The 23,166-nt window shown below is 35.9% G+C and overlaps 1 protein-coding gene across 2 annotated transcripts in view; it reads left to right on the top strand.

The window, feature by feature from the left end:
• LOC122629345 (1-phosphatidylinositol 4,5-bisphosphate phosphodiesterase epsilon-1-like) overlaps window positions 1-23,166 on the top strand; it is a 78,435-nt gene that overhangs the window by 52,867 nt on the left and 2,402 nt on the right. The window contains exons 4-18 of one of the 2 annotated variants that reach the window (XM_043812708.1): window positions 3,182-3,516; window positions 4,619-4,764; window positions 9,767-9,962; window positions 17,491-17,949; window positions 18,524-18,879; window positions 18,989-19,090; window positions 19,164-19,449; window positions 19,526-19,734; window positions 19,894-20,171; window positions 20,259-20,485; window positions 20,791-21,018; window positions 21,472-21,696; window positions 21,805-22,108; window positions 22,236-22,590; window positions 22,695-23,018. In XM_043812708.1, coding sequence (XP_043668643.1) covers window positions 4,742-4,764; window positions 9,767-9,962; window positions 17,491-17,949; window positions 18,524-18,879; window positions 18,989-19,090; window positions 19,164-19,449; window positions 19,526-19,734; window positions 19,894-20,171; window positions 20,259-20,485; window positions 20,791-21,018; window positions 21,472-21,696; window positions 21,805-22,108; window positions 22,236-22,590; window positions 22,695-23,018 — 3,572 coding nt within the window. In that variant the 5' untranslated portion in view covers window positions 3,182-3,516; window positions 4,619-4,741. Of the gene's footprint in view, window positions 1-3,181; window positions 3,517-4,618; window positions 4,765-9,766; window positions 9,963-17,490; window positions 17,950-18,523; window positions 18,880-18,988; window positions 19,091-19,163; window positions 19,450-19,525; window positions 19,735-19,875; window positions 20,172-20,258; window positions 20,486-20,790; window positions 21,019-21,471; window positions 21,697-21,804; window positions 22,109-22,235; window positions 22,591-22,694; window positions 23,019-23,166 lie in introns of both variants that reach the window. The other variant, XM_043812707.1, reaches the window with a different exon arrangement.

Genomic DNA, 23,166 nt, shown 5'->3' with positions numbered 1-23,166 from the left:
CGCATCGCATCGTATTGCACCGCACCGTATTGCACCGCACTCAACTTTTCGTTTTCGTCCTTCGTTTTTGGACTCCCATGCCCATGAATTTTACGTCCATATCCTCTTAGCACCTATCCCTATCAGAATTTTTCCTTCTTCTCACACTCCCAAACATAATAAATCACTCCACGCCTCAACGTGAGTTTTTCTCCTTTTTCATAGATTTCTTTTCGGAGATCGCTAACACTTTTTGTCTATCCATGTGTAATATAATCTTGTTCGTATATCTCGAGTTAGCATCCTCTTCTTTTTTTTTTCTCTCGATTTTATATATATGTATATATATATATATAATATAAAATTAATATAAATAATTATAAATAATATAAAAATATCTAATAATATATATATATATATAAAAAATATATATATGAAAGAAATGTTAGATTCGGATTTGAAATGAACGAAGAAAACAAATTGGATTTATCTCTCTTAAGAAAATTAAATATTTCGTAATCGATCGGTATTTACGATTAACAATATAATATCTACAATGTATATTCTCGTGATATCGATGGATAGAAACGCGAAAGGTAATTTCTCTTCTTTTCTTTTCTTTTCTTTTTTTTTCTCTGTTACTATCAGAAAACTAAGAAGAAAAAGTTCGATGCAGATTGATTCTCTCAATGTCGAAGAAATTCCCTTCGGAGTTATTAAAAGCTACGAGGAGGAGAGGATAAGTTTAATCGAAAATAAGCAACGCTGTTTAAGTTTCAGAATCGATCATTTTTCATGCTAGTAAGTTGCGTCGGCATAACCCTGGATATGGGCTGATAACAACAAATTTCCCTTCGTCTTCGATTTCGTCGCAAGAAAAGCTGTTACGAACTCTGAGCTCGCGAACAAATTTTTACTGCGGACGTATCCTCTCACTCTCTCTCTCTCTCTCTCTCTCTCTCCCTCTCTCTCTCTCTCTCTCTCTCTCTCTCTCTCTCTCTCTCCCTCTTTTTTCCTGTCTTCTTCGTTACGAGAAAAGTTCAGACTTCCATATTAATTTCTACTAGTATTCAAAAGTTTGCGGGGACGCAAGAGGAAATATAAAAATGAAATAAAAAAAAAAAAAAAATTAAAAAAAGATAAAAGGAGAGAGAGAGAGAGAGAGAGAGAAAGAGAAGAGAAAAAAAAGTAGAAAGAATTGAAGAAACGAATGGGCGTTTTCTTATTTCACTCGTTTCTACTTTTCTCCCTTTTCCGCTCGAGTTTTCATTCGAAATCCTAGGAGAGCGCCGCAGGTGATATACGCGAGGCATTATAGTGCCCAACGGCAAATAAATTCTTTCCTTTCTTTTTTCTAACTCGACGTAAAAGAGAAGTACTCGTATCGCGACATCTCGAAAACTTTTTTCTTCTTCTTCTTCTTCTTCTTCTTCTTCTTCTTCTTCTTCTTTTGCTTCTTCTTTAATATATACAACCATTTCTTCCTGTGTTCCATATAAGAATTTTTTCTATTGACAAAAAACTCGATAGGATTCATAATTCATTTGTAAAATCAAGTTCCACGAGATGGTGGACAATCTAAAATCATTAAAATATCAGAACCGCGAGATCGATAAGAATCGTAATTTGTTTACAATACATCAAAGTAATCCAACGAAGAACGAATCACGGTGTCAATGAACCTTATCGATCCGTTAAAATCTTAAAGAAAGAACATGACGAAAAAAAAAAAAAACAATCGGTCAATTAACTGTAAAAAATAATCGATTAACGATGAAACGATCATCGTTAATAGTAAAAAGTCATTACGATTTGATAAATAGTTTTGAAATCGTATTCAATCGATATCCGATCGATCTGTTAAAATTTTGGAGAATAGAAAAAAAAAATACACAAAAAGGGGAAGAAAAAGAAGGAAAAGATGAAAATGCGTATCATAGTATGAATCAATGTAATGGAACGCAATGAATCAGTAATATTAGTAATAGTAGTAGTAGTCGAAACCCATATTGGTCGGACGAAGCGGTCAAGTCTGTTATTAGTCGGGTAGGTATTTCGTTAGCCTAGGAATCGCGTCATAGTGGCCCTCGATGCCGTTAATTACGTTAACAACGACGGCTCACCGAGGGTAGCACGCACGAGACTGCTACCACCCCCTACAGGTCTACATGTACTAGCAAAGTATCTCGAATTACTCTTGGCGCGGCTCACTGCGTCGTTTTTCTTTTTCTTCTTTTTTTCTTTTTTTTTATTTTGTTTTGTTTTGTTCTTTTTTTCTTGTTTACTTTTCTCTTTTTTTTTTTTTCCATCGTGTATACACATTATGCTAGTGCACGCGCGCCACCTCGTCGAGGCGCTCGTACGTTCTGAATTATTTCTCGTATAAACTGGGTCAGCTTTAAAATCGTTGCTTGTGACGCCTTAACTTATGCAACTGTGCAAGCATCTATGTATGTTACTTTCGAAATTTCTCGCGAAATTTCTTTCACTTTTTCATCTTTTTTTTTTCTCTTGTTCTTTCGTTTTCTTTCATTTTCTTTCGTTTTCTTTTGCTTTCGTTGGTTAGTTCGAGAGAGAAAGAGAGAGAAACGAATAGTTCGTTATGAAAGTTTAGCAAGAGCAAAAGATATACGGGTGTATTCTAAAAGATTAATTACAATCGTGTAATTTATAAAGCAACAAAGACAATTCCTCTCGTAGCTTTGAAATTGATACATGAGGGAATGTAAAATCTCTCGGGGCGATGATCGATATATACACACACACACACACACGCACACACACACACGATGTACTGCTTTTCAAATTTCTCACGATCACGAGTTTGCCGAGAGTTTGTCCGAGTTTGAAAATGAAATGAGTCGACTTGAAATAATAGTGGCGTTTCTGGTGTATGGTTGATAACAACAATAAGGATCACCGGCAATTTCTCCTTTATTCTCCGAAGTTCTTACTAAGAAATTTTCTTTATTCGAGGAGAAAAAGAAGAATATTAAAAGTATAATTAAAGACATAAGGAAGAAGAACAAGAAAAAAACAAAAAAACAAAAGAGAATAAGAAAAATAAGAGAAAAAAGAAAGAACGAAAGAAAGGAAAAGAAAATAATAGTAATAATAATAATAATAACGATAATAACAATAATAATAATATTAACAATAATAATAATAATAATAACATGTATTTCTCTGTGAAAATTTTCAGAGCTGGAGAAGCGGCCGCAGCCGCAGCTGCCTCGGAGCTCTGAGGAGCTGGAGGATCTGCACAAGCTGCTGCACTTCCCCGAGGAGGTGGCGCTCAGGTTGACGGAAATCGAGTACCAACTATTTTACCAGGTACCACCGAACGAGTACCTTAAGCACGTGTCCCAGGATCCAATCGCGTTGCAAAAATCAGCCGCGAGGCCACCCCCGTCGCCGAGTCGCAGCTGCAGCAGCCCCAGTACAGCGAATAGCTCGACCCAGACCGAGGAAGAATCCTCATGGCCCGGTGTAACAGTATTTTCTTCCGTTCAGACTCTCATCAATCGATTCAATGAGGTGCTCTTTTCTTTTTCTTTCCGCACAGTTTAACCGTATTCGTTTATTGCGTCGTATATCGCAATCGTTTATCGCTGATCCTCTTATCGTTTACCCTCTCATTTTCTCGAGATATCAGAGAAAAAGAAAGAGGGAAAGAGAAAGAGATATAAATAGAGTAAAGTAAGGAGAGAGAGAGAGAGAGAGAGAGAGAGAGAGAGAGAGAGAAAGAAAGAAAGAAAGAGGTAGCTCGATTGACCAATTTTTTTCGACCTTCGACGAAATTTTTCGCCTGCGCTTGCGCCTCGCACTTTCGGCCCAGCTGATGCTCTTATGCAAACACGAGCGAGAAATAATTTTATAGTCGCGGGTCTACTTCAAGGACCTTAGCTAAGATAGAAATGCTTCCCTCGAAAGAGCTCAGTTATCGTTCGGTAAAAGCCTACCACTCTTACGACTACTTTCCGTCGTATCTATTATAAACTATTTCATAGAATATTTTACATTTCTATTAAATCGCGAATGTTGCTCCTAACGATAAAGATTAATCTTACTTCTCTCTCTCTCTCTCTCTCTCTCTCTCTCTCTCTCTCTCTCTCTCTTTCTCTCTGTTCCTTTTTCAAAGTAACACAGTGGATTACATTTCGTACGTAGTCGAATACATATGGTAACAACGTAAAACGTAAGCCGTGCAATATATATATATATATATATATATATATATATATATATATATATATAAACGTAACGATGATACGTTTTGCGAAACCGATCGATAAACGATGTGGTTCTACCATTTTGATTGTTCAACGATTACCATAATACTATTCACAAGCCTGGTATCGTTCGATATCAGTAAAATAGAAATTTTCATTAAATCATGAATATGTATAACGTGATTAACTATATAGAGATAAGATCGTATTAATTAGCAGAGGAAAAAAGTACGATGCGAATGTCGTACGATTGAATTTTCTTTTTTCTTTGTTTTTTCTTTCTTTCTTTCTTTTTCTTTTATTATTCATAAATTCATTAATAGACGAATGAATAATAAGAGAAATATCGTAAATACGTTACATCCAAATCCAAACTTGTCTGTTTTTATGTCTTGATCTCATGATAGGTGAACTCATGGGTAACACACGCCATAACCAGCGGTGCCACCGTAGAAGAACGTCAGGCAGTGTTATCTTGTCTCCTACGAGTAGCTCTAACTTGTTGGAACACCGGAAACTTTAATTCGGCTATGGAGATTATCGCTGGTCTCAAGTAAGTAGATTATCAATTAAATCGATATAAAATTTTCAGTGGTTTATAAAATAAAATGTGAAATGCTCGCTCGCTCGTTCACTGCTCTTATAAACGTATAAATATACAATTGGATATCATAAAAAATTTATAATGACGAATGTAATATTAAAATCTATGGTTTCTTCAAAAATTTTCTTAGGAATACGATACGTTAGACGTCGATAAACGTTGAGAATATATATCCCGAGTGTTCTGCGAGTGTAATCCGATTTAGATGTTACCCTAAAGTTTCCGCGATGTCAGACCATGTTACGAGTTCGAGAATCGAGCAAGGACGCTTAATCTTTATCCCATGGAATAATACAATTGCCACGTTTCACTATCACGATACAGTATTACGAATAAACATATGCAATACGTTGTCTTAACCGACGATCCGAAACTATAAACTTCTTCGAAGCTTCGCCAAAGTAAATACGATAGGAAATATCAAAAAAATTTTATCCTTTGGATCGTTCTATCATTTTTCATTTTTTCTTTCTTTTTTTTTTTTTTTTTTTATCGAGAAAAAGATATATATATATATATATATATGCGTCTCATACTATTAACTGAAAGTATTTATAATATACGAGAATATATTTAAATCGACGACGTCTTTGAAAGTAAAAGAGTCAATTTTTCTTTTGAAGGAAAATAAAGATTTATGAATAGAAAAATGTATTTGGCTTCGTTAATATTTTTCTTCAGTTCAAACTTTCTTCTCTCGGGTTTTCTAATATGTATGTATATTACATAGATATATATCTTAATAACGATTCTACGAATACAGTAATTCGACTTTTTTTCTCTCCCCCCCCCCTCTCTCTTTCTCTCTCTCGAACCGAGTGACTGAGAGAAAGAGAAATAAACTTTGCCAAAGAAAATGGAAAAAATATTTGTCGATTCTTTACATCGTTCTATCATATTTTTATCAACAAGATATAATAAGTTGGTACTTTTCATAAAAGCATTTATAATATACAAGAATATACTTAAAATCGATGATGGAATCGACGTCTTCGAAAGTAAAAGATTCAATTTTTCTTCGAAGAAAAATCAAGAGATTTATGAATAGAAAAATATAATTGGCTTCGTTGATTTTTTTTTTTTTTTTTTTTTTATTGAATTTTAACTTTCTTTCCTTGACTTATACCCACATATATATACACACACACAAACACACAGATACATCTTAATAACGAATTCAATAATTCGATTTCTCTCTTTCGAACAGAATAAACGAGAGAGAGAGAGAGAGAGCGATAAGTAGAAACGATAAGAACAATTGGAAATTTCTTTTCGAAGTCGCGTTCTCGCGGAAAAGAAGATGATCGACTGAGTAAAATGCTTTGTTCGCATCAGGTTCATGGGTTGCTAACGTAAAACCCTCCCCCATGCATTATTTAAGACAATGGGATGTCTTTTCCGATTCGTATCTCGTCGTTGCTTCGAGATCCTGAAGTGGCTTTCGCTAGACATCCATTATCTTCCTGAAAGCGAATGTATCTCGCGAAACTTTATCGTCCTCGAGCCCTAAAAACGTTTCCCTTTTTTTTTTTCTTTCTCCCTTACTCATTTTTTTTCTTTTCTTTTCTCTTTCTTTCTCTTTCTACGTTCTTTCGACGTCCCATTTTCGATCGTTCGAAGTACCTTACCATCTTTTGTTAGGACTCAACGAAAGGATAATCCGACGTAAATGAGATGATTGACGATTTTTTGAGATGGAGAGAGATAAAGATAGAGATGAGGAGAGAGAGAGAGAGAGAGAGAGAGAGAGAGAGAGGGGGAAGAAAAAAAATTTGCTTTATTTTCTTTTTTTTTTTTTCTCTCTTTTTCTTTCCATTTTCTATTTCCTTCTTGTTGTTTTCAGAGTTAAGCAAAGAAAAAAAGGGAGAAAAAAAAAAGAAAGAAAAAGAAAATGTTTTTCTTTCGATGGAAGTCATTCTCATGTAGCTAAGAAGTTTTTAATTTACGTCGAAGGGCCTTGAAGGGCAAACTCCTTCGTAATTTCTATCTGTAAATACACACGCGCGCGCTCACACATATTCTTTTTTCTTCTTCTTCTTCTTCTTCTTCTTCTTATTTTTCTTCCTTCGGAATAAATAACGATTCTTCGGAATGTTTTAATCAGGCTTCCAAAAATAAATGAAAAATAAGCGATCCTCAAGTACCGATGGAAGTTCTTTGAACTTTGAAAAAAAAAAGTTTTAAAAATGGAAGAAAAATTACGAACAAGTTATATCGTTCTTTTGTCCTTTGTTACGAAGAAAATCGATCGTACTTATTCTTCTTAGTCAATTTCGAATGGATCGAATGAAAGAATATTATCGATAAAGTAAACTTCGTAAAAGCCGACGATTATTATTTCTCTGTGTACAGGATAGATCGAAAGTTCTTAGATAATTTCAACAATCGATTACTCTCTCTCGAGAATTTTCTCTCTCTCTCTCTCTCTCTCTCTCTCTCTCTCTCTCTCTCTCTTTCTCTTTTTAAAGCTTGATAATTTCGTAATCTGAAACGAAAAGAGAAAAGAAAAACAGAAAGAAAAGCAAAACAAAAATAGCCTGAAAAAAAAGTCTGATAAAAGAGTAAAATTAATTTCTTTAAATCGCCTAAAGAAACTTTTGACGTTTATAAATATATAGATACACGAAGAGAATTGCCGTTATCTCGTTCGATAGGGATATTGAAAAGAGATAAGAAAAAAGAAAAAAGAAAAAGAAAAGAGAAAAAAAGAAAAGAAAAAGACACGAAATAAATGAAGAAAAAAAATCACGTGGTATTGTATAAAGAAGGAGAGAGAAAAAAATAAAAAATAAAAATAGTAGTAATAGCAGTAGCAGTAGCAGTAGCAGTAGTAGTAGTGTAATAGTAGTGGTGGTGCTGTAATAAGTTAGTAGTAGTGTTAGTAGTAATAGGTACTATATGCCATTTGCATGCATTTTTCGAAAAGTAAGTTAAGTTAGCGTCGAAGTTTTGTTACTTCTCATTCGACATCGTTCTTCAACATCGTAGGTACCTTACCCTTCTGGTACCTTAGGAAACTTTCTCTGGGAAACCGCAGATCTCTCGAAAGTTTCACGAACAAGTTAGAGAGAGATGGTTATAGGGAGGGATAGGAAAGAGAGCTTTGGGGAGATCCGCGTGTAGATTAGGAAGAAAATTGTGGCACAGCTCGTAAAGGGGTTTAAAGAGATAGCTAAAAAAACGCGAGGGAGAGAGAGAGAGAGAGAGAGAGAGAGAGGGAGAGAGGAGATAGAAAGAAAAGAGAAAAGAGCGCCGAGTGGGCCTTTTCTCGTGGAACAGAGAAGCTTAATGGCTGTTCTACCGGATGTTTCTTGAATCGTCCGTTCGTGGCTTCCGTGGCTTCCAATAATGGAAAAGCGTCATTTGTACCAAAGAGAAAATGGAATCGGAGCTGTTATCACCCGACTTTTGTTTTGTTTTCTTTTTTCTTCTCTTTCCATCATTCTCTACTCAACATCCTCCATCCTCCACTCTCTCCCACCACCTCCCACTCCACCCCACTCCTCCACTGATACAACCCGTATCATCTCGTTCTTATCAAGTATCTATGTACGAAGAGTCGAATAAATTTGAGAAAAATTCTTCTTCCCTTTGTGATAATAATAATCACAAGGCAGTAGTACGTCGAAGATAAATCTCATTTTGCTCGGTTTTCCTGTTTCAAAGGACGAGGTAATAGAAGTAAAAGAAGAAAGAAAGATAGAAAGAAGTAAAGGAAGAAAGAAAGATAGATAGATGGATGGAACAGATTGTATGCTCGAATACTGCAATCTCCGAAGGGCGAATTTAATCTTGTTCGTAAAGAACAAGAAAGGTCGCCGCAAGGCATTCTCTCTCTCTCTCTCTCTCTCTCTCTCTCTCTCTCTCTCTCTTTCTCTTTTTTTCATTTTTTTTTTTTTACAGTAAGGAAAAAGACCTCATACATTCTTATATCTTTATCATGGAAGACGAGGTGCGAATCGCATTGGTAAAAATGAAGAAAAAAAAAAGAAGAAGAAGAAAAAGTAGAAGAAGTAGAAGTAGAAGTAGAAGTAGAAGAAAGTTTCTTGCGTGTGTGGTTGAGCCACTTAACTCAAATAACTTAAAGTATCTTCGACGATCCCGTAGACGTGACGGTAGACGCCTCTAACGGCAAGTGTCTTAGGAAGACTGACGAACGAGGAAAACGATCGTAGAGGTTAAAACGTGAGGTTGTTACCAGGAAAAAAAAATAGGATACGTTTTCGAAAGTATATGAAACTTCGCCGATCTTAAAATATTTTATATACTTTCTCCTCTTCTTTTTTTTTTCTTCTTCTTCTTGTTTTGTTTTTTTCTTCTCGTCGATAAAAACTCTCGAGCTTCCTAGTTCCACTTCCTTCTTTCCTTCCTTGCTTCCTTGCTTCCTTCTACTTTCGGTATGTTCCACTTTAAAATCCATATTCGTCCGTCGTTGTAGAAGGTCGAAACGTACGGTGGAAAAAGGAAATAGAAAAAAGAGAAGGAAAAAAAAAGAAAAAAAAAAAAGAAAGAAAGAAAGAAACAGGAGAGAAAAAAACTCCGTGCGCTTCGGTAGAAATTCGAAGCAAGCGAATAGAACGCGATAAAAATTCTCGAAAAACATTCCCTTGGCATTTAAGTGCGACTCGTAAAGGTAATTCTTTAAAATGAGGAATTTTCTGGAAAACTTTGTAACGAATGGAGTACGATCTCAAATGAAACCGAGAAATTCATTTTCCTGGATGTCCGTGATTCTTGCGTGCAGAAAAAGGGATGAGAAAAAAAATAAAAATAGAAAAAATATACGCGCAAAGAGAGAGAGAGGGGGGGGAGGTGAGAGGAGGGAGGGAGTAAAATGAAACAATTCAATCCACTTACAACGTAATCCTATTACATACGTGTTTCGTAATAATCACGATGACCTAACCGATATAAAAATAAACATTTGAAAACGATACATTTTTGATTACAGATCCAACAAGCTGAAGCCATTTTGGCCAAGCGTAAGCGAGCCAATTCCGGTCTTGGAATATCTTGCCTCCGCCCTTTTGTCTTCCGAGTACGAGCATGCGTTAGCTCGTGCTCTCGCAATGCCGGAATGTCCAGTGGTACCATTTTTCGGTGCCTTTTTGCGAGAATTAAGAGGAGTCATTGCTACCGAGTACAAGGTGAGAGAGAGATAATATTATCTTCTTAATCATTAATGGCCGATCTTTTTCCCTTCGTCGATCGTTATCTTCTTTCTTGTCTTAAAGGATTAATGTTCGAACGTCTAACGCATAATAAAACTCTTCCGAGTTAATAAAAGTGGGGAATGTTCTTGGAGATCTACTTTAGTCGGATATACGATAAAGATCGACGTGATTAAAGCTTCTAGTGAAATGGGAAAGAACGGGATCGTATGTCGTATTTACTAGGAAATAGGAATCACGTAGTTTTCTCTTTAGCTCTCTTAACCCCGTTGAACTTTTGAGATTCGAGCGAACTCCGAGCGAACTTGAGGCAATTTCGGAAAATCTGAAAAATCGTTTGATAAACTAACTGAAATCTTTTCTCTTGCTAAAGTAAAATATAAACTATAGATACATCCATCTTATATACCTGATGTGTATACATACATACATACATACATACATACATATATTACTCGTTCTCTTCTATGGCGTCGATGAAAGAAAAAAAAAAAAAAAAGAAAAAAGAAGATGAAAAAAGAACGAAATTTTATGTTTACTTTGCATAATACGTTTTATGTTTGATCAGTACACCGTGGTCACTCGTACATTGTCAAAGAGGAAACGATTTCTAAGGAGTCAACTCCGTCGTAAGATAGCTTCGTTCTTTATTTCGTCGCTCGAGTTATTTGATCCTTCGTATCGTTCACAGGAGGCAAAAGAAAAGTAGTGATAAAGTGTGAAAGGACGAAAAGCACGAGTTCAATCAAAGTCAGATGCTTTCACCTACGAATACGCGATAGTTCTTTGGAGATTCGCCAAAGGAAACCTTTTACCAATAACAATCCATACACAACAATTCCTTGTCTCCTCTCTTGTCGGAAAAGCTTCGAAAATCACATTAGAAAGAAGCTATTGTGTATGTATATATATATATATATATATATATATATATATATATATATATGCGTGTATGTAGGTATACATGATGTACGTACGTATGTATGTATGTATGTATGTCCTCTTTCCCTCCATCTTTTTCGGTATGATATATTTATACTACGCTTATACTATATCTATACATATGTACTATACCAGCACGTATTCGATAGAAGGCTGATAATCATTCTGCCTTTCTCCAATGGTACGAGTAAAGTAATACTCATCCCGAGGTAGCCTAATCCCGAAGTTAGAACCTCTCGAGGGGTTCTGTTTCCAAAAAGCGTGTAAGAAAAGCTTCTCGAGAGAAAGATAGATAGATAGATAGATAGATAGAGAGAGAGAGAGAGAGAGAGAGAAGCTGCGAAAGTAGCTTTTCTAGAACGAAAAGGGGATAGGTAACGCGCGGCCGCAAAACAGAAGATCGATTATCACTGCGTGTTCGATGTTTCCTGGCAGCATGTCCCTGGAAATATCGAGACCGTGCCTTTCCATTCTCTTTGTTACGTATTTTATATCAATTTACGTGTCTCTCGTAGATTCGACATATTATCGTTTCTCTCTTTAACTAACTAACGAACGAACGAACGAACGAACGGACGAATGAATGAACGAACGAACGAACGAACGAACAAACGAACGAATCAGTCGGTTTTTATATATTTTCAAGTATTGTCCTTGTCATCACCAAACAAATGTAAAAAATCATTCGATCAAACGTTCGATTGTCTATAGACAGAAAAAAATATGATACATTATATAAAGAGAAAAAAGAGAGAGAGAGAGAGAGAGAGAGAGAAGACTGACACGAAGAGTGTGCTTACTTCTATTTTCCAAGAGGGAATATTCAAAAGTGAATGAGATTAAAATTACAAATCGTTACTCGTACTAATATTATCTGCTCCAATTTTCTCTACATACGTGGATAATAATACATCTCGATCAATGAGTTCTATTATTAACGCAGCCTTGTCGCTTTTACGAATTGACGAGTATTATGGGAATTAGTAATATAAATGCCTATAACGCGCGTTTATTTATTTTTCGTTTTTTTTTTTTTGTTTGTTTGTTTGTTTGTTAAATAAATTAGTTTTGTGACATAATATGTTATAGGGATATTTGATATATATATATATATGTGTGTGTGTGTGTGTGTGTATATTTCAAGAAAAAAAGAAAAAAGAAATAAAACGGATATATATATATATAAAAGAAATATAGTTTCAATTAAAAAAAGAAAATATGAGTCGTCCGATTTTTTTTTTTTTCATTACACGCGTTATGAAAAATTATATTATTATTATTATTATTATTATCATTATTATCAAGTATAATTATCTTCAACCTCGTTATAGCTAGAATTATTTCGATAGAAATGACGAACGATCGACAAGTAAAGCGAGACTGTAGACGACCGTTCAAGTCGTACAATTTTATTCTACTATTTAAGATATCATTAGGAAATTAACGGAGAAAGGTCGGTAATGTGTCTTTCGATGGCAGATGCTATTAATCTTCAAGACATTTCAAGCTCGTTTCAAACGAAGTAGGCTAGTTAGAACGATCTAATTATGCAATTTATTACCTCTTCTCTTTCTCTCTCTCTCTCTCTTTTTCTTTTTCTCTTTCTTTATTTCTTTCGTTCACACAAACATACAGATAGATCGTCATTTTATCGAATCTGCGAATAAATAAATTTACATTTATTCAAATTTGTACGAAGATGAATACGAATTCCTTCTCTTTCTTTATTTAAAAAAGAAAAAAGGAAGAAAGAAAAAATAGAGAAAGATCCATCAGGAAAAGATTATCAAGAGATAAATTATAAAAACGATTTCATTGAAATTCTTAACACATAGATATCATGAATCGATAGAAATCTCTATTCAAGGTTCTAAGGAGAGAAGAAAATTCGTTGCTACAGTATATACTTATATATATACTATACATATATATATATATACTATGCTTGAGTATATGTAAAGGATATTTCAAAAATAAATCACCAAGCTTTAATAGCATATTCTACTTGCTATAAGAATAAAAAAGAAAGAAAGAAAGAAAGAAGAAACTCAAATAAGAGTTCATATAAACATGGATCCAAAAAGATTTTACCTTTCCAATTACAGATATTCGTTTATTAAACGAAAGAATATCATTTTTAACGATTTCTCTTCCGAAGTATTGTCGCAATGATTTCTAAAGTATTTAAAAAAAAAAAAAAATCAAAAGGAAATTCTCAATAAAAAAGTTAGTAAAAAAAAAAAAAAAAAAAAAAAAACAAAAAGAAAAAGAAAAATAAAAGAAAAATAAAAGAAATATTTATAATCCGCGAAGAGAAAACGTTTCCGGGATCTACGTGTGATATAACTCTTCTTTTCTTTTCTTTTTTTTTTTTTTTCTTTTTTCTTAAGAACAAATGGGATAAAGTTCTTAAAGTATTCGACAATTTATGATCGAAAAATCCTGCTATATTTATATTTTAGCCTACAATGAGTATTCGCTTAATTTACCCTAGAGAAAAAAGAGCGCATGCGCATAAGCGCATAAAAGAGATAGAGAGAAAAAAAGAGACAGAGAAACAGAGAGAGAGAGAGAGAGAGAGAGAGAGAGATAGAAATAGATAGCGTGCAAAAGCAAGACCTCGATAATATTTTCACTCTGGACGAGAGAACAATGTTGGACACGTAACTGGAGCTATAGATTTAAACGTTCGACGTGGATGAATGGTTTATCCGATAGGGATGCCTAGGAAAATCGCTTTTCTCTAACCGCATGGCATCTTCCTATCTCTCTCTCTCTCTCTCTCTCTCTCTCTCTCTCTCTCTCTCTCTCATTTTCTTTCTTTCCTTCTTTCTTTCTTTCTTACTTACTTACTAGGAATTCCAAAGCGAATTCCTTGTTCCTTGGCGTGAAGAATCCAAAGACCGATGCAACAAAAGGAGAAGAGGTATGGTGCAAAAAGAAATGAAGAACGTGAAGCAGAACTAGTAGAAGAAGAAGGAGAAGAAGAAGAAGAAGAAGAAGAAGAAGAGAAAAAGGAAGAGGAACAAAAGTATGAGGTCAAGATTGAAGACAATAGTTGTACAACGACAAGGATAGGGGTTTCTATCGGCCTCCAGCAGCTATGATGGTTGTAGGCCGGCGGAAACTACTTGCTCTTGTCGCTAATAATCATCGCAGTGAAAAGGACTACTGGTTGGTTGGTTGCTTGGTTGGTTGCTTCGTTGGTTGGTTGGTTGCTTCGTTGGTTGGTTGGTTGGTTGGTTGGTTGGTTGGTTGGTTGGTTGGTTGGTTGCTTGCTTGCTTGGTTGGCTAACTTACTGCCTGTTTCTTTTTCTCGTTTTTAGTTTTCTCTCTTCTTTTTTTGTCTTTTCTATTTCTCTCTCTTTTTCTTTGGTATTCCATTACTCACACGTTCTATAATTCTTAATATATCTTTCGACAGTAACCAATATCCATTTGTCATCGAATCTATGAAATCTAAGATGTTCGACAAGATTAGATTTTAAGAATGAAATAAATACTTAGGTAACTCGTTGAAATGTATTTTGACGATACCCTTTAGATTTGTAAAATTATTTGTCTGTGGAAAAAAATTTGTTAGATCGAACGTTAAAAGTTTTACCTTGATTGTACGGATATATATATATATATATATATATATATATATATATGTAATGTAGCTTGAACAGAGTGCAAATTTCTACGCTTGTTAAACGCTCGAGTGCTTTTGCAAGCTAAAGGAATAAGGAAAAAAGAATCTAAAAGATAAAGAAAAAAGGAAAAAGGAAATTAATGCGAAAAGTCTCGAAAAAGGATGTTCAATTTTTAAAAATCGCTTAAAAACTTTTTGCTCTTAACGTTGTACAATATGTGCAAGAAAAATCTTTGTTAATAATATATGATCTTCGTAGTATTATAATCCCTGTTTTACGATAAAACATGTAACAATAATATATCGCGATAATGTATGATTATTCTCGATAATTAATGTTAAAAACAGACGAGAAAATATATCGAACAATCCGAATGAATTATCATGAAAAATTGATGTTATCGTAACAGTTATCATAAAAGTTATTTTTCGAGATTAAATAGAAAAAATGTTCTCGACTCTTAGATCGAGATTAGTTTAGGAATCTTTTTAATGAGACTGGAAAGTTCGATCGGAGATTAGTTCAATAAATTTTCGAGAGTTTTATTAGGAAAGAAATGAAAATGGGTGAAGAAGAGAAAGAGAGAAAAGCTCTCTGAAAATGTCGATCGTTCTATTTTCGTATAGGAATTTTCCAGAGTGAAGTTATATATAGGTAACTCGCATTTCGTGGTTCTCTGCGTATTAGTATCGTGTAAAGCTCGATGGATCCTGAAAGTGGGGGTGGGTAGGTTGGTTGGATGGTTGGGAGAGTGGAAATGAAGTTTGAAGTCACAAAATAAATCTTTTCGACGTTTTCTCGCGCTGCAATTCATAGAGCTTTATGAGGGATAGAATGATATGTTGGCAAATAAATATACGATGTAGAATATGGCAATGATATATGTATACGTGTGTGTGTATTTGTTACGCATGTATACACTTGTTACATCATATTGCAATGCTACTACTCCGAGATATTTTTAATGAATCCTTTTTTGCAAAAAATTATGGATGCATCGAAAAACGCATTTATACAGTTTACGAAAGAAAAGTTACGTTCTTTCTTTTTCTATTTCTCTCTCTCTCTCTCTCTCTCTCTCTCTCTCTCTCTCTCTCTCTCTCTCTCTCTCTCTCCGTCTCTCTCATTCTCGTATAATATATAATCATATCCAGCAATGTAACTCTAATCGACCGCTTGGAGTAATTTAATTACCGATTAATTATTTATTAACTCGAGGAGATTCGATGGTAGTATATAAACTATATAAAGTATTCCATTAGCTCTAGCTCTCGGTAACACGATTAATACCGTTAAAGCGTTACTTTCGAATCGATTATAGAAGGATAAAACGCTTTGGGTAAGTAATTCTTGACATAATTGCTTATAAATCTTCAACCCCGTTAAGCTCGATTACATTTATCATTGGTATTGTAACCAACAATGGATTATTATTATCGCGAAAGAAAATAAATGAAAAAAATAAATAAATAAATAAATAAATAAATAAATAAATAAATAAATAAGGAGAAGAAAGAGAAAAGAGAGGTAAAGAAAAAAAAATATTAAATTCGCTAAGCTCGTAAAAGTTTTCGACGCTTCGCTCTTATTCCAATTCAACCTCTGTGAAAAAAGAAAAAAGAGAAAAAAAAAAAAAAAGAACAAATTGAATCAATCGTAATCGACAACATCGGGAGAATCGGTAGAAGAGAGTAGCACGGACAGATTCGAGTTCGTTTTTTACTCCTGCTTTCTTTTTTTTTCTTCCCTTTTCTTTCCTATTTTTCTTTTTTCTTTCCTTCTTTTTTTTTTTTATCGGTTTTACACGGCCCCCCTTTCAATTTATCTCCTTTTTCGTGATATCGCCGCGAGACAATGTCGAGTCCCGACTCATTTTACACAAACGGATATCGACGAGCTTTCGAGGGGCCGAGCTATCTTCGAAACGACGAGCACATCATTCTAAACGCGTACGTGACGGCAAACGAATGAAGCGACTGATTCCCTTTCTCTATTCTCATCTCCATCTTTCCTCGGCTTGCTCCAAACTCGTTATCCAAAAGTGTGGGTAAAGAGAGAGAGATAGAGAGAGAGAGAGAGAGAGAGAGAGAGAGAGAGAGAGAGAGAGAGAGAGAGAGAGAAGACGAATACGCCTTCAGATCGTTCGAAAAGAAATAAAGAAATGAAAATGGTTTGAAGGTTGGAACGTTCGATGTATTTTTAATTGCATTTACAATAACGCAATATAATTTTTTTATTACCTTAAAAAATAAAGAAATGAATACGCGATAAGGGAAAGAATAAGAGAATGTTACGATGGATTTATAGGTAGTTACGTAATTTTATCTAACGCAGACATCGTCGTTAAAAATAACTCGTTAAAATAATTGTCGACGTTTTACTGCGGCTTATAAAAGAAATTAAAAAAAAAAAAAAAAAAAAAAGAAAGAAAGAAAAGAAACAATTAAAGAAGAAAAGAAAGGGAAACTTTTCATATTCTACATATACATTTCTTATAAAATTCACTCGCGCATTTATATTTTCTATCTTTACAACGTTTAGATAAGTCGTTAATAATGATAATAAAACAAGAAAAAAAAGAAAAGGGATCGAACGACGGATTTATCCGTAGTTATATAATTTTATCTAACGCAGATATCGTTGTTAAAAATAACTCGTTATGAGATCGTCGCCGTTTCAATGTGATCAGAAAAGTTTAAAGAAAAAGAGAAAGATAAACGAAATGAATAGATAAATAAATAAAAAAAAATAAAAAAATAAAAAAAATAAAAAAGAAATGAGAACAGAAAGGAGAACAATTTATATCTTGCATATATCTTTTATCTTTAATTTATTTGCATAATTTTTTTATTTACATAATATTTTACAATGTTTAGATGATTCGAGAAAAAAAAAAAAGAAAAAGAAAATTCTTCTTTTGTTGTCAGAGCGATACCGAGAGAAAGAACAACCGCGAGAGCACGAAAGAAAATGCGAAAGAAGTTGGGCCGATCGAAAATGTAACTCCCTCTGGTACATCGGTTGGTCCGCGTATAGATGTCGAGAGTAATACCGAAGCTCCTTCAGGATGGAGCTCGACTAGGAGTGGCTCTTTGAAAAAGACAAACGAGTCCTACGATGCGAACGCCGTCCTGGAAAAGGTTGCCCTCTTTCACAAGCATCGACATGCTCGTGGAAGAGATGCAACAACTGGCTCCCTTCACCGCACCCTTAGTTTACACACCACGGCGATCGAACAGACCTACATGGCTGAGGAATGCGATGAGAACGATTATCATCTCGATCTCGATTCATATAAACCGGTCCAACCGATCCTGATCGATCATGGGGTTGCACTTTTCCCAGTAGCCGCACCTCACACAGGAATGGATCTTCACATCTTACAGGTAAATACGTAAAAACTGTTTTTCAACTTTTCAAATGGATTCTCTAATCGTAATCAATTTACACTCACGAGGATATATTCGCGAGAAGGGAATAATTATCGTAATTACCATTAAACGAATAACTATATCGTGATATCGTAAAAGAAATTTATCATTATTTAGGTCTCGCGCGGTAACTTGGTTTTGCATTATCCTTAAGCACCGCCTGCTGCATTAGCGTTTTCAAAACCGGGTATGAATATCGTTCCGAGTCGACCACGATGAAGAGTAGAAAAAAAAAGTCAAGAAAAAGAGAAAAAGATTATTTGCTAGGAGCAAACGGTGAGCTTGGAACGAAAGAGACGATCGTAACGTTTAATTATGTTGATTCGAGCTCTACTATATTCGTGCTTAAATACTCCCTCGTTCCATTTACTTGTTTGCTATGAAAGGTGTAAAATATCGTAAAGAAATTATTGATATAATTTCGAATAAATCTATCAAATATCTATTTAATGCGATAAGGAAAATGAATGAAATCTATATTAGACGATTGAAGATTTTAAGGATAAAAAAAAAATAAAAATACGATTAGGTGCTACATCACGGTACAACGTTGGTACATTGGGATTGTGAAAGCGGCACTTCGAGAACGGCCTTGGTATTCGCACGAGTAGATCGAGCGTGCGGTACCTTCGTCTGGGAAAAACCACCGTGGAGTCCATTGAAAACGGGCCAACTCGGTGGCACTGCCTATACCGAGTTCTCGATTACGGCCAATCCCGAGGATTCCGTACCAGCTGGCTTGGTTACCAGATACGCGGCACAACAAAGTGACTGTGCTTCGGTCACTTTGGAGGAAGGTTATCTCGATTTGGCCTCCGTTAAAGAAATCATGATCGGTTGTTGCGACCGTGACAGAGAAGCCGACCTTAGGAGCATATGCAAGAGGTAAAGGATCAATGTGTATCATAAAACGATCCTTATTATCGACCGAATAAAAGAATAACTTGTGAAAGTTTATTGGATTCTCGTCATTATCGTATTCTCGTCAATATAGGTACGGCCTACCTGGCTCAGATTCCTGTATCGGCCTCATGTATGGTTCCAATCTGCCTGACAATCGATTGCTCTTTCTACTTTGTCCTCCGGCCCTTGGCAAGTGAGTAAAGATTTTCGAAAAAGTTTCGTTCGAGCAAGAACATGTCGAAAGGATCCTTAATCCTTTATTTTAGGATATGGTATATGGGACTGTGTTGGATATTACGAGGCCTGAAACGACAAAGACAGTTAACCGATCGAAGATCGCGTTGGTTAAAAGAAAAATATCTTCAATTGTATTTCGAAGAAGGTTGCCTCGAGCCTATGACCGCCGATGCGATACGAGTGTTCGGTGGTCGCGATTGGTCAATGACCGAAAGTGTTGGAACCCTTTCACCAACTAGCAGCGGTAATCTCCGTAGACGAAACGTTAAAGGAAAGAAGACCAAATCTATCAGCAATATTCATGCACTGACAAAGGTAGACTTATTACAGAGAAAAGATTTAAAAGTGGACACCTTACGAGGTCGTTGATATACGATCTTGGACCTTTCAGGAGCTCAGCTTTAAACAGTACGACTCCTCGTCTTCGGATGGCGGCTTATCTGCTGCTCCTCTTCGTCACATAACTGGCAGCAGGGAATCCTTGACGAGAATAATTCCAGCATCGCCGAGATCCAGTAGAGATCGAATTCCATCGCGCAGTCCACCTGGTTCGGCCGAAAGAATAGTCACTTCCAACTTGCCTTATTCGAGTTTACAAAGGTATCTATCTCGTTTCTACTTTCAAATGAAAACAGGAAAACAATATGTGTGTATGTGTGTGTGTATATATATATATATATATTCAGTAATGTATACTTACACTTTTCACTTTTTCATTCTATCGCAATCACTTGGAAACAGCTTACTTTGCGTTCCTAGAGACAAGGACAGAAATGGTGGTGGAGTACCAGGTGGATCGGAAGCTCCTTGGCAGGTGAAAACACGTGCCACTTCCATTATGTATGAGACCCAACTGAACTTTGTTGAGTTCGTGGCACTTTTCCGATCGTTCAGCCTTCGAGCTAGAAAGGACCTACGTGATCTCTTCGGGCAGCTTGCGATCACATGCCGAAGTCAAAGCGACGGTTCTCTTCGAGACTTTAGTACGCGTCCGGCCGTATTGAGACAGGCCAGCGATGCCACACCACAAAGAATCGGTAGGAAACGAAAATAATAACTATTTCAATAGAATCGATATTGAAACGTCTATCCACGTATGAACATATATTTTCTATTTAACGTAGGACTTTTAACAAGAAACAATTCCATCGATTGTCACGAATACAAAAGCAGTAGTAACCTTCACAAGAAGCAAATCTTTGACGCAGTAGCAGCAGCGAGTATAGTGAACAATTGTTCTGGCGTCGACACATCCAAGTCACAAGTAATCACACTAGCTACGTTCACAAAGTTCCTTGAATCTCGGCAACAAGAAAAGCTTACCGACGACGAGATCAAAGCCCTCGTCAAGGTAAATTTCTTAACTTTTCCATCTTGCTCTAATTACCAATCAACCAAGTTACCTGCCCATCTACCTATTTACCTACCTACCTACCTACCTACCTACCTACCTACCTATCTATATATCTATCTATCTATCTATCTACCTATCTCTCGATTCTACCGCTTTCAATAAACGAACGAGTTAGACAAGGAATTAGACGAGAACGATTACAAGATATAAAAAAGTGGAACAAAATACCAAACCAAAAAAAAAAAGAAAAGAAAAAAAAGAGTGCAATCAGGATTTCATGTGTTTGTACATTCTCATTCTAGAGGCACGAACCAGATCCAGTTTTACGCACACAGTGGTGTTTATCTTTCGAGGGCTTTGCACGGTACATGATGGACAAGGACAATTACGCCTTCCCAAACGAATATGCGACGCCGTCGGAGAGCGAAATGCAACAGCCCTTGTCCCAATATTACATCGCAAGCTCGCACAACACTTATCTGACCGGTCATCAGCTCAAGGGCGAATCATCCGTCCAGCTTTATTCACAGGTTACAATTTCTTAAGAAATATCATATACGTAGATAGAAAATGTCGTAGTATCTTTAAAATCGATTAAACTTATGACCCACTCGTTGTTCTCGATTCCTCGATTTGACCTGTCGTTTGACCTACTAGCCTTCAAACACTGACAAGAATCACCATTTCCGATCGATTCTATGCCTGATCCTTCCATTTTTAACCTCTCGAAATCGGCACCGTCCTCCGTTCGATCTTATCAAATATCCAGTAGATTCGAATTGTATGTTTGATACGGTCAAAGTTTCCCTTCGACTTTAATTAAATCGTAATCGATCCTATCGAATGAAATTAGTTGGGTCTCTAACGTAACCGACGATCGATGTTACTCCCTTCGTAACTTTTTCTTTTACTAAATTAATCTTAAGATTGAATCGAATGTAGGAACACGATGCAAATTCTAATTTGTGATATCGATCTTTTAGGTCCTTTTGACCGGATGTCGATGCGTAGAACTAGACTGCTGGGATGGCGACGATGGATCGCCTCTCATTTATCACGGTCACACCTTTACCACCAAGATACCTTTTCGATTGGTCGTAGAAGCGATCGACAGGAGTGCATTCGTCAGTTCACCGTATCCAGTTATACTGTCTATTGAAAATCACTGTTCCCAGAGTCAACAAGCACGAATGGCACAAATCTTTCAGGTAAATTCGATATTGCGATATCTGTTATTCTCTAAGTTATTAATTTACTAATTTCTATTGTACATAGACATCTATTATATATTAAATAACATTTTCTATTGATTACAGTCGGTCTTTGGTGAAAAACTCGTAACGAAGTTTCTATTCGAAACGGATTTTGGTGAAGATCCACAGTTACCCTCGCCGTCACAATTGCGATATAGGATATTGATAAAAAATAAGAAATTAGTAGTGGACCCAACCGGACCGTTAGTTCACGCCCCGGTATCCTATCGTGGTAAAATGTTGATGTCGGATCGGGCATCGTCTATGAAACAAATGCGAACGGATGCAAGCAGCACGTCCGTGGTCGAATACTTCAGCGAGGACGAGGACGATGAGGAAGACGACGACGAGGATGATAATATCGATGGTAATCATTTATATTGGTATTATAAGTATTATTTTTCTATCTTTCATTCTTATTTTCTTTACCTTTCTTTTCTCTTTTTTTTTCTTTTCTTTTTTTTTTTTTTTTTCTTTTTTGGATTCGTTCCTAGACAATTCAATATCGAGCTACGAGAGATATTTGGGTGGTAATCAGGCACACAGCCGCCTAAAATCGGATGCGGCAGTCGATGATAAAGTTCAACCGAAGCAGAGCAGTCAAATCGCTAAGGAACTTTCGGATTTGGTCGTTTATTTACAAGCTATTAAATTCCGTGGTCTAAACACAACACCGGGAACAGGCACCACCGGGAAAGTTCGTCATCCGTCTCATACCGGACCCGTTCAAAGACACAGTATCGCTGGAATCGGGAGCAGCGGTGTAGCTTCCTCTTCTGGATCGCCACAATCACTTTCAACGTCTGCTTCGATTGCGAGCGGTGGCAGTAATATCGATAATCTTTTCAGGTATTATTCTATTTCTATAACGCATTGAAAGAAGAAAGAAGAAAAAAAAAAAAAAAGGAAAAGTAATAGAAATTAATATAATCTTCGATCGCATTTTTTATCAGGTCGACGCGCGGCGTACCAGCGTGCTTCCAGTGCTCGTCTCTAAACGAAAGCACTGCCAAAAAAATTTGTAGAAAGCAGCCATTGGGTGTCGTAGCACACGCGGAAACACAATTGGTTCGAACGTATCCAGCTGGAATGCGTATCGACTCGACCAATTTCAATCCTGTCATTTTCTGGGCATTTGGTATACAAATGGTAGCGTTGAATTATCAGACAGACGATGCCGGATTGAATTTGAATGCTGCCATGTTCGAACAGAACGGACAATGCGGATACGTGAGGAAACCTTCGGTAATGTGGGACAAGAGTCATATGATGTATAGGTACGTTGAATTATTCATTAGGTGTATCACGAATAAAGTGACAGATAGGATATGTATTTTTTCATACGTTCGTATGTTCCTTCTTTTTTCTTGATTTTTATATTATTTGTTTCCTTTTCTTTTCTTTTCTTTTCTTTTCTTTTTTTTT

The sequence above is a fragment of the Vespula pensylvanica genome, chromosome 5 (assembly GCF_014466175.1).
Source record: "Vespula pensylvanica isolate Volc-1 chromosome 5, ASM1446617v1, whole genome shotgun sequence".
Lineage (NCBI taxonomy): Eukaryota > Metazoa > Arthropoda > Insecta > Hymenoptera > Vespidae > Vespula > Vespula pensylvanica.
The sequence above is the reverse complement of the archived record's forward strand: the minus strand, read 5'-3'. Positions and strand labels throughout refer to the sequence as shown.